Source organism: Tachysurus vachellii, chromosome 19 (genome assembly GCF_030014155.1).
Source record: "Tachysurus vachellii isolate PV-2020 chromosome 19, HZAU_Pvac_v1, whole genome shotgun sequence".
Taxonomy (NCBI): Eukaryota; Metazoa; Chordata; class Actinopteri; order Siluriformes; family Bagridae; genus Tachysurus; species Tachysurus vachellii.
The window spans coordinates 6779247-6791427 of NC_083478.1; the positions used below are offsets into that span (position 1 = coordinate 6779247).

Sequence of the window (12181 nt, forward strand, 5' to 3'; positions counted from 1 at the left end):
CCTGTATGAAACGGTTTCATCCCTGAGCAGCTCCTTCAGCGACAGACTGTTACATCCTAAGTGTCTGAAGGAGCGATACAGACGGTCTTTTTTCCCTGCTGCTATTAGACTGTACAATCAAAGCTGCTCCCAGTGAACCACTCACCATAATACACACTGTTATTACTGTTAAACTGCAATAATAAACAATAACAAAGTATTTTAAACATGTACAATAACAGAAATTTTGAAAAATGTGCAATATTACCTATGTGCAATATGTCTTCAGTGTAACAACTACTCTTTTTATATATTTTGTGTTGTATATACTGTATATTATATTATGTCCCTATTCTTTTTATATATTTTGCTGCTGTAACAGAGAAATTTCCCCATTGTTGGACGAATAAAGGTTTATCTTATCTTATCTTATCTTAGTTTGCTGTGGTTGGTGCATAAGAGCATGAGTGTCCTTCATAAAGACCTCAACACCACTGGGATGAAATGGGACTTTGACTGTGTGTCTGACCTCACAGATGCTGATGGGACTTAATGGAACACTGACACACTCCAAAATCTATTGGAAAGTCTTCCCAGACGCATGGAAGTTATTACAGGAATATATAGAACAGGAAAGTGTGAAAGTGAAAAGTGAAAGAGACGTGACATACGGCTAAGTATGGTGACCCATACTCAGAATTCGTTCTCTGCATTTGACCCATCCAAAGTGCACACACACAGCAGTGAACACACACACCGTGAACACACACCCGGAGCAGTGGGCAGCCATTTATGCTGCGGCACCCGGGGAGCAGTTGGGGGGTTCGGTGCCTTGCTCAAGGGCACCTCAGTCGTGGCCGGTCCGAGACTCAAACCCACAACCTTAGGATTACGAGTCAGACTCTCTTACCATTAGGCCACGACTTGGATGACTAAATCTGAACTGCTTTGTTCAAAGTTTATACATGGGTACAATGATAAGATGTCCACAAATTATCAGTCATGTAGTATATTTGAGTTCGAAGCAACACACTGGTGAATTGGCCTTATTATACCTCCAGATTCTCTACGTCAGTGCTGAGCTCGGGTGACTGTCTGTACTGCGAGTTTCGCTTGTTCTCTCCATGTCTGTGTGGGCTTCAGCTCAACAGCAGATTTCCACAGACCATTAAATTAATTTACTAGCACAGGGAAAAAAACAAATCCTTAAAAAGGCTGGCAGCCTTCCATGGCCTAAACTTGACACTACGATCCTTAAAAGGAAATCAGTTTAAACACTACATAATAAATACATATAAACCCACTGCATTTTCACTGGCAAGATGCAAACTTTTCTTGGGGAAATAAATAAGAATAGACAGAAAGGTATTTCTGAACAATGACACTTTGTATAAGGGCTTTAAAATCTGAACATTGGATAAAGATACACAGGTTAAATGTGATAGATAATTATAAACTGAACTGTTCATGCATTTAGAATTAGTTAATGCACAGTTATGTGAAAATAAAAAGTTTGAATTAGTAGCCATGAAGTGTAGATAAAGTTGTGCTGATCATAGACACAGTGTAGTGCAAATCAGGAGTTATATTTGGTCTTCACCTTGTGCTTGAATGCAGAAAAAAGTAAAGTAAATGCAGTTCAGTATTATTTTTATTGTACTCCTGCTTGTGTATGTATTTTCCTTTTGCTGTAAAAGACAATCCGACTGTCACAAACAGAACAGTAAAAAGACATGAACAACTAAGATCACTACATGATGAACATAAACAAAACTATTGCAACATCACAGTTGTACAGTATGTCCAAAAGAGCTATCTGTCACATCTTCATAACAGCATCCTTCCTATTCAGTACAACAGGATCCACTGGACAGTTCAGCTTTAGCATCTTTTAGGACAAATTGCAGACTGGACAGAACCATGAGTTAAATTAAAAACTACAACTAAAAAAAAAAAAAAAAAAAAAAAAAAAGAATAATTTAGTTAACTTAATATCACTAGGTGCTTTAGGATGACCTCTTTCTGTACAGTGATGCAATATTAACACGGCTCTAAACCTTACATTTGTACCATATATTAATATTCCACACATTTGAAATTAAAGTGTCAGTGAGGATGCACAATAAATGTAAATCAAACTTTACATCTAGTAGAATATATGCATCCAAATAAAAAAATAGGCTCTTTTTTTTTCTGTAACGTCTTTGGATTCTACAGCCAACCTGTATCCTTAGGCAAAAACAGGTTTTATTTTATCCAAGTTTAATTGCAGGTCCTAAAGTCTCTGTGCAAGTTATACTGGGCTTTATTTAGATGGCTGCCCCAGCAGGTAGACAATGAGCTCATAGGTGGAGAGCACTAAAGCTGTGTTGGGAATTTGCCTAATGAGCTGTGGAATGAGTCCTCTGTAAAAAGCAGCGTAGCCCTCCTCCACTGCCACCAGGCGGGCCGTTTGGAAAAAGTATTTATATTTACTGCCCTCTTCTCTGAGCCTTGTCCGAATAACCTCTGTAGGGAGACAGGAAAGACAGGGTGTCAGATGACAGCAGAAAAAAACACAAACACAATCATAAAAAATAAAAAAAAACACTGCTGAATGTAGGAAGTGTGATAAGAGGAGTACAGTTACATACAGCACAAGGATGACTTGCAACTATTCTGCATTGTTGAAATGACATTTTTTACTGTGTATAAATACATGCAAGTTATTGCACAGATCATTTCAGGAGTGTTCCATACCATGTGGATATGCTATGCAGGAAGCACAGCCTTTGGCAAAAGCAGCTGCTAACATAAGGCCTAGGAAGTCCGAGGCATTCTTTTCTCCATCGCTGTTGGCAGACATGAGTTGACTCTCCGCTATGCGCTTCTTCAGAGTCTCGTAGATGAGGAAGCAAATCATGGTCTCTGAGATTCCAGCGTACGATGCAGTGAGGCCCCGGTAAAAGCCTCGTACACCTTCGGTCCTGTACACGTAGCGCGCACACTGCAATGCGTTCATCTTCTTCTCGCCTCGTGCCCTGAAGGAAAAGCAGTTAATTAGTAAATTCTCTACAGGACCACTTTAAACTAGGTTATAATGTAGGTTGTGTGATAACTGTGAAACAGGCTGCAGTTCCCAAATGACCATAGAATATTCAGGTTGAGTAGATTTGTTATACTAGGTAACATTTGCTTTGCTCTTTTTTTCTGTTTAAACATTAGTTCAAATGTGCAATGTTTCATGGGCGTAGAGTGGGCAAGGCTTTTCATTACAGGATTATATTTAGAAAAGGCTGCAAACATTCTGTTCTCTTGTGACCCTCAAGGGTGCACTGGACTCTGCAGGGATAAATATATCTCAAGCCATTTAAGCTACGAGTGGAGTGAGAAAGGATATTTATACTGCAGTGCCTCCAAATCACATGCCCATCAGCAGGATCTTATTAATGACTTTTATACGCCCCTGTCGAACAGCACGTTAGACACGTACAGATTACATTGCCAAACAACGTGTTGGGTACAGTCTAACCTACAAATTTCTGTTACAGAATTGGAGTATCCACATACTTCTTTTCAAGCTGCATTCTGGTTTTGACCATCCAGATGGGGTTCATCAAGGAGTTTGTTACAAATGCTGGAAAAAAAAAAGGAAAACATGCAATCACAAATAAACCAATGCACTACTATTCTCCTAAATTCAAGTTCATTGCATAAAGAAAAATGATTGTCTCATAGATGTAAGTCACCAGTCCAGTTAAAAATAAGTCAGAGGCTACAAACTAACTAATAAAAAAAATAGCAGGCCTGCTTAACTTGTAGAACTGCACTGATATTATCATAATGTGCATGTCTTTCACTTTCACCTGTATGCTGTGTTTAATTAATAAACAGGTCTCCCACTAGCTATTTACACCAACAGACTCCAATCAGATCTAACATTTAGAGGTTGCTGGAAAAAAAATTCTGTCCCTGAAATTTGCTACATAGCCTTTCAAATTGTTATCTTAAAAAAAAACTTGCCAACATTGTCTATCCGGAAATTCAGTAGAATTACGGTTAATCATGATATGAAGAGGAGAAATAGGAGAACATGAGAGATCAGATCAGATTCATGGTGACACCTAGTGTTTAACCAATGAACTTCTGGAATAAGCAAAAAAAATTAATCACACACATTGGAAGCTGTGGTTTGACCCCCTTAAGTATACTATCTCGGAGTGTCTCACCTGCAAATCCAGCTGAAGACATGTGCACTGCTCCGCTGTTTGGCACAAAGATGCCATTAAAGGTCTCTTTTGACTTGGAGTAGGCTGCAAAGTATATTGCCCTGAGGAAGAACAAACAAAGCAAAACATTTTAGATAAAAAACGAGAGGACCGTTATGTCTGCTTACTGCTTTATACCCTGTGTAGCTAAGGAGCTCATTTCATTGTAAGAAGAAAAGACTGCTGAAAGCCTGCCAGGTTTAAACACACAGGCTGTGTCTCAGTGTCCACAGGATGCAGAACTGTCTGTTCCTCGCTGGCTGTTTTCTTTCATGCGCTTCAAAAACAGGCTGAGCTGCATCGCTGCTACATGAACAAGCAGCCGGAGGTCTAGTTGCATATTCATAACTTATTGTTTCTATGTCTGATATAAGCTAAAGGTTACAAATTAAAAATATACAATCTACAGTATTGACTACTTAACTGATCTCTTTTCAACTAACAAATGTCATCGTGCAGTAATATATAGCTCATGGCTACAATAAATCTTTTCAAAAACTACATTGTTAGTTAAAACCGAATTTACTTTTTACCTTGATGGCGCAACGCCAACTAGATTTGGACCCAGTCCTCGGAACAGCGAACTTGGTCCTTCTTTTTCCAACATTGACCTGGTCAAGAAAAAAAAACAAAAAACAAGGACATACTTAAGAAAACAAAGAAGACACAACCCCTGGTTCAGTGAGTACAGATGACACAGTGTTTGGGGTTTAGTGAATATAGTTCCATATTATTGATTGATTGGCAGTAAAACACAGCAGTGTTCAGCTTAGCTATTTTTTTCCAGTGCAAACTGGCTTCAGGGTTGATCTCAAGGTCAGGAAAGTTAATCATCTAGTCCTTAAGTAAACATGAACTCAGCCATCTTTGTTCACTGCATAATCATTGTAAGTAATCTTTACAGGCAACAATGTGTGGGTCCAAACCATAAACTTGTATTAACCCAAGTTATGGCTTGAAATTCAGTATTGAAGTTTGAACAGTTTCAACAGGGCTTCTTGGAAAACCTCCATGTTTAGTTACACTGAGAATTTAATGGCTGGTTGAGAACAGAAAACATTTTAGCATGGGCAAGCTTGAAACCTTTTTCATCCATGCACAATGCCTCTCAACTCTCAGCCCTGTAAGTAATCCATTTGATTCAGCACTCCATTAGTACATCAGGTGTACTGGGAGCAACAAAAACTTTAAACGCTGCAGCCTCAAATTACAGAATTAACAATCCATACGTGAGGACCTTAGATAACTCATATTCATTACAGAAAAAGGTTAGTATACCTTGTAACTAAGCATTCAACTGGCTAAACAATATGAACCTTGACAAAGTCCATCACACATACCTCACACCTGACATTCACCATCAAGTACATTTACCCAGAACTCTATCAAACTTTAACAGAGAACAAACCACAAGAAAGCCATTTTATAATCTCAATGACACGGCATGTTTATTATATATAGTCAAAATGTCAATATTTGCAGTCATTGCAAAAGGAAGCAGACAAGAAAATTTGCTGAAAAATAACTCAGACCACCTTCTGAGTTCAGGCACAATCAGCCTGTGCTGGCTAGGAGTAATATGATCTAGTGTGGAGGAACCATGTGACAACACGGCCATCTCAATGCATTTGCCAGGCCTCCACGGGTGCAATGGCTGACCTCCCAGAAAAGGACATGGATGCACGCCATCTCGTCCCTCATCAGCTTTTATACAACACTGCTACAATCTGGCAGCAAAGCACTTGGGTTTGTACCCAAGTGCTGTCTTGTCCTTTACTGTAGGGAACTGATCTGCTTTATTAATTCACCCTTCTGCACTACGGATGTTCTTAGCCACTGGATTATATCTCAGATTTCGGTCAACGCATTTACTCAACATATTTCTACTGGACTTTTTTTTTGTTTTTTTAAAAAGATCTGCACGTACACAAAAAGCCACATTTATGTTTCCAAATGCTTGTGGTGTTTAAAATGCTCCTGCTTACCGTAGGACCTGCATGAGGCGCGGCGTTACTGGTCCCGGTCTAATTACGCCAGCTCCGCTGACAGTACCAAGCTGCACCTGAAACACTGGTCTGAGCGTCAGACCTGATGATTGTAGCCTTGTCTTCAACACCTCTAGTGGGCAGGTCGCAATGGCACCCACTGTACCGCCACATCTGCAAATTTACCAAAAAAAAAAAGACAACTTTTAACTCTCACACAAAAAAGCTACTAAATTAAAAGGATCCTATAGCATTATGTAAATAAACAGTTAAAAGAAGAAGGGGATATTCTTTATCACAAGGCAAATAATTCATCCATGCATCCCTTTCTTCTTCAAACTGTTTATTTACTTATGTTTGTGAAAACAAACGTAACCAAGTTAGACACCAAGTCCACATTCTGACACACGTCACTAAATGTTACCATTTTGAGATTTATAAGGGTCAAGGAGAACAAACTGAACTCTTGCAAAACAGAATATGACGAAGGTATTATTGATCGTGTATCTGCCTCTCAAAACTGACAAAAAATATGAACAGGAAATATTAGCATACAAATGTAATAACATAAATCTAACCAAAAGTAGAAGATATATAGATAGCAAAAGCAAGTTACTGTGAAACTGGAAGGGAGTTAAGACAATTTTAGTCTACATGAGTTATACGATTTTCACCATGTTTGCCTCAAAGTGCTCTAAATTTAGCAGGGCATAGTTCACCTGACTGACGTAAAACTGGTGTTAAATGAACTTTAGCTTAAACATTAGGCACCGTATGATAGCCATGTACAACACTGAGAGGTGGGTGAGCTGTTTTGAGCTATTCAAAGATGTCTTGTGTGTTCAGAACAAAAGTACAACTGGATCATCTCAAATCTGTAGTTATGGTACAAGAAATCCAGAAAGTGACAAACAATACTATCTAATAATTAAAAATTCTTTCAGATTAACACATTATGACGAGCCATAGTATTTAATTCAATTAAGGCCACTACACAAAGCTCACAGTATGTTCTTACAGATAAGATACTGTATGTTTGTATGTATAGATGTTGTATTGCTTCATCATTGATCAGTGATACTCTCTTACAAGCATGCACACACAAAAAAACCTAAGGATAAACAAACATGTATTCCTAAGTACTGACAGTTATGTCATCATGAACTTGTCACAGATTTGTACTGGACTTATGAGGGACAGATTATAAACTCAAATCCGCCTGAGAGGAACAATTTATTTCAGGCACAAGACAAGATTTAATGCTTACTACTAACTCTGTAGAAACTCAAAGCTAGAAATGATTTGATTTTATAGTTAAGCTCAGCACCTATGACCCATTAGGCTATGCCCTATAAATGCTTTAAAATAGCTTTCTGGCAGAGCCGCAGGAGACGTGTCAGGGCACAGCCTTGTATAACAGAGCAGACTTCAGTGGCACGACAACCACCAGACAAAGTGATGAGAAAAAGGTCCAGAAACAAAAACATGCATGAAAGTTGTGACACAACTGTTATTCTATATGACACAGAGCATTGGTGGTGCTCCTTTTAATCGCTTCATCTAGCACAATAAGAAACACAGTGCAGGTCACGTCCACAGAGCGAGACACTTGAATAGAGTAAAAAAAAATAAAAAATACAAAAACAACATCTGGCTTATAAAGCAACTCTAATCTCATAACATGTTGCCAAACACATGAGCAACCATAGACACAGATATAGATTAAGTCGTTGTGAAAAGGTGTATGATCTCATGTCCCATGATTGACACATAATGTTGCTTATATTTACTATATATTAAGTAAAGCCCATCTATTCGTGTATGCAGTAATCATAAATTAGTCAGTGGCATTCCCAACTTCCTACAACTTTAAATCACACATATACAGCAGCAGATGCAAAAAAGAACTTGGGAGAAAAATGCTGAGTTATGCAAAGTTCCTTACTAAATTACACTGTCAAATGAGGTACAGCTTAAAAGAATAAGAATAAAAAGGTAGGGTGGAATTGCTGACGTCATATTTGGTAACCCATGGTTACAGGTCCTGTTTTTGTCAGGCGACTCCACTGGGATTGACTTTAGATGAGCAAAGAGGGAAAGCACCTTTTCAATCTGTTTTTGTCCCCATTAATTACTTTACTGAATGAAGACCAACGACGGCTTAGGAGTGGAATAGAAAGTGTGATGAAAGAGTACATAGAGTTTATCGTGTGGAAACAGTAAAAACACATGAGGCACAACAGCTATAAACATCTCGTCATAACATTAACCTACTGTTAACTACAGGACTGTTTATACAGATGGGAAATCACAACACACACCGCTGACATTGTCACGTCTTTCCCAATGATATTAGCAACGTGTTGAACTTGAGACACGACCTGGCAACCCGGACATCATGGTGTGAGACCCGACTAGCCGGTGATGTTCCTGTGAGCTTAACTAGCTTCCTGAAACCTCAATGTCATTCGGCATTTCGCTCGCTATGAAAAAGCAAAACGTTTTAAATCCTATAAAAACATCCATATTCTCCAAATAACAGAAGAAGAAAAAAAGTATCGCATGAATCGATTTAATAAAGTTTGTCCGAACTCACACGGTAGCGCCTGCTTAGCTTAGCATAGTTTAGCTTAGCATAGCATAGCCAGCTAGCTGTGAGGAAACAGCGGATAGGAATAACGAACCCGCCGTGTTACACACACATTAAACTTTAAACAGTTTACTGACATTAAAGCAGAAAAACAGTGAACTTACCCCCCGGCGAAGAGATGTAATAACGTGTCGTTTTGTGCCATTTTAAATTGTCATCATACACCTCAGGTTTTTAAAGAGGTTAAAACTAAAAGAAAACGAACGTCTCAACCAGCCGAGCCGGCTTCTTTATAACGCTGGAGCGGCGTGAGCAGAATCTAATGAGAGGTCTGGTTGGATGTTAGGCTGCGTCTAAAACGGCAGTTTGAATAACAACAAGTGCACTAATATAAACCGTTATTATCTCCCGTGAGTAGTGCGCCTATGTAGGGCCTAATATAGAGTATTGGAACACAGTGCTGTGACGTCACGGAGGTTTGGTCGCTCGTGCCCCGCCTACACAAATAGAACACGGTTGATTTGAATGGGCCACAGACGGAGGTGTTGCCCGTGACGTCATACAGACACACAATCTCACCACTGCACTGAGGTTACAGTCTGTACATTTGTCCTGACATTTCAATTAAAATGAGGAACAGTGTCATGTGCTGCAGCTACGGAATACTTTCTATATCTAAGGTTGTGCAATCTTATACCAGTGGAAACTCCAATGTAACCACTGCATCCTTTATTATTATTATTATTATTATTATTATTATTATTATTTACGTATAGGTTACATATCTTATAGACATATTACACAATTGACATGTATTTATTTGATTTAATGTTCCTAACATATTAAATTAGAGTTTGGGGGAAATAAATGATCTTAATGCCCCCCAGTGTGCTAAACTGTAATAGCAGATAAAGTCCATTCCGAATCCAAATCCGAATCCGAATCAGGTTTATTAGCCAAGTGTGGACACACAAGGAATTTGTTTCCAGATGTTTGTGACTCTCAAAAGTACAGACATAAAAAACATTACACTATACAAGACCAGACAAAACAGGCTATACAAGACAATGCAGACGATGAGATACAATATAGACAGTATGAGTGTTAAATATAAATACAAAATATATGACTGATCAGTAATGTACATAAAGTGTGAGAAGTGCACAGTAGTGCAAATAAATGTATTGTGTAATATTCTGCTTTTTGTACAATATGCAGCAGACGTAGTGTGTGTAACATATATGTGACTGACAGTTCTGAAGTTTGTTGTCACAGTTTATTTTTAATCTATTCAAACTAGAAGATCCACTAAGCTGAAAATTCCTGCCAGATCTCTGGTGTGTAACATCATTCAATTTAATGTAGATATGGAGAGCTGGACTGAAAGTGCATGGTGAATAGAGTAGCCTATGGGGAAAGGGGTGTGAGCCGAAAGGAGGGACAAAAGCTGAGATAAGATACACACGCTGTTTACTAAACTGAAATGTGCAAGCTTGCTAAAATGTATTACCAAGAACAGTTTTTAAATGTGTAAGACAATCACCAGACTTAAACGAGAAAAGATACAGGGGATATATGCATCATTTTATTCAGAATTTGTGGGTTTTAAATAAAATACAACATTTCTATGATTTTTTATTTCTGTTACACAATACCTCTAATGATCAAGTTAGGTTAAATGTCTACTGTCATCTCATAGCAAAGTTTGGCTTGAAAACACAGAGACAACAAGGATGACAACACAGTTAGTTCATGTGACATTCATATGATAATATTTGGACATGTTTTTTTAAATTATACTCAGGGATATAAACTTGACTAGACAACTGGTTATACCGGTTGCAGCAATGCTGTTCTTTGTCAAACACATCTGAAAAATAAATAACAAGCAACACATTTATATCTGTCAATATAAAGCAATGACAAAATAGACTTAATCATAGATATAATCCTGCTGTTATAAAATGCTCAATAGATATTTAAAGTGATTGTGTGGATAATGGAGCCTTGACAGGCTATAATCAGAGAGCCTCTATATGAATACCTGCTGCATTTGGCTCAAAGAGAAAGCAATTGAACACTAAAAATGTTTTTGGCAAGTACACTGGATTGTGGTGCAGTTGCTCAATAACCCTTGCATGCTAACCAGAGAGAATGAGAATGTTTGTCTGCTGGATGTGTTTCATAATGTCATGCCAGGTGATAATAGATGTGTTAAATAGATTCGATTTAGTAATAATAAGCGTGTGATTATATAATAAAAACAAGCTTGATAGAACATGCAAATTTCACAAAAGGCACAGGATTGAGCCAGGAATAAACCCTTGACCCCGGAGGTGTGACGTAAATTTGCTAACCATTAAGTCATGTGCTCTATTACAACCAGGCACCTTTTATATATTATTGGAATTGAATTGAAATCCCAGGTTGGAAATAAATTGGTCAGAGTTTTAATATTAATGTCAATACAAAAAATAAAACATACATTTCACATGTGAACAATAAGAAAATGTCCACATGTTGTTATTAGAAACTTCACAACTTATGTTTCAACATTTTCCATGTGATACCATTTCATAGACAGTGCATGTGTTTTATTTTACATGAGATTTACAATACATAATTCATTTATTTCAAATGCAAATAGGCCTCACAAAAGTTTATCAGTTTCTAAGTTACTAGTAGAAGGGCTTATCGACAATAACTGATTATTTTTAATTTTGTAACTTACAAAATGTTTTTATTTGACATTCCCTGGTATTTGTTACATGTAATTGTGTTTCACATTTTACACACATAATCACCTGTGAATAAAAGTGCTAAAATGTATGTGAAGGCAAATAAAAGAATAAAAAAAAACTCCTGTCAAACTAATGATTTCTTTGATAAGTATCAGTACATAACAGAGAGCCAGCCAGCTGCAGCCAGTCATTGTGATGTTATTTATTTTTTGATAATGATCACCTGGGTCTACATTATCTCCTTCTAATTCAGCTGTAATCAGACAGTAAAGCATCAGTTCTTGTTTCACCTTTGTAAGAGGTGACAGACCGCAGGCTACTTCTCAAACACATGGATCAATGGCTATACATTGTGATTCATGCCTGACTTTCTAATCCCTTTACACCCTCCTGATGGCCCAGTCTAGCTTATATTTTTGCATATCTTAAGGTTTTGGGATTTGAAGGATGCTTCTTTGTCTGGCCCTGATGCTGTTAGGAAGAAGAAGCTTTTATTTGCAGTACAGCGCAGCAAAATGCTTTCTTTTTTTTTAGATTTCTCAGCTTGATAGGAAGTTGAGGTCAGAGTGCAGGGTTAGACATATTACAGTGTCCCTGGAGCAGATAGGGTCTTTGCTCAAGGATCCTATTGTGGCAATG

General features: G+C 37.9%; 1 protein-coding gene across 1 annotated transcript; it reads right to left on the reverse strand.

Annotated features, from left to right (window-relative positions):
• Positions 1–1614: 1614 nt before the first annotated feature.
• On the reverse strand, positions 1615–9142 carry slc25a33 (solute carrier family 25 member 33). Its single transcript, XM_060894452.1, has 7 exons — positions 8966–9142; positions 6212–6385; positions 4760–4837; positions 4188–4288; positions 3529–3595; positions 2719–2999; positions 1615–2487 (listed from the first exon to the last, which is right to left on the reverse strand). Exons 1-7 carry the CDS (start codon positions 9004–9006, stop codon positions 2285–2287), a joined length of 945 nt encoding a protein of 314 aa, XP_060750435.1. The 5' UTR covers positions 9007–9142; the 3' UTR covers positions 1615–2284.
• Positions 9143–12181: the final 3039 nt, after the last annotated feature.

Coding starts and splice junctions, on each gene's coding strand:
- slc25a33 (XM_060894452.1), bottom strand. CDS start 9,006: ATGGCACAAAACGACACGTTATTACATCTCTTCGCCGGGGG. Junction 3,000..3,528: donor AGAATGCAGCTTGAAAAGAA/GTATGTGGATAC, acceptor CTTTTCCTTCAG/GGCACGAGGCGAGAAGAAGA. Junction 2,488..2,718: donor CTGCATAGCATATCCACATG/GTATGGAACACT, acceptor GTCTCCCTACAG/AGGTTATTCGGACAAGGCTC.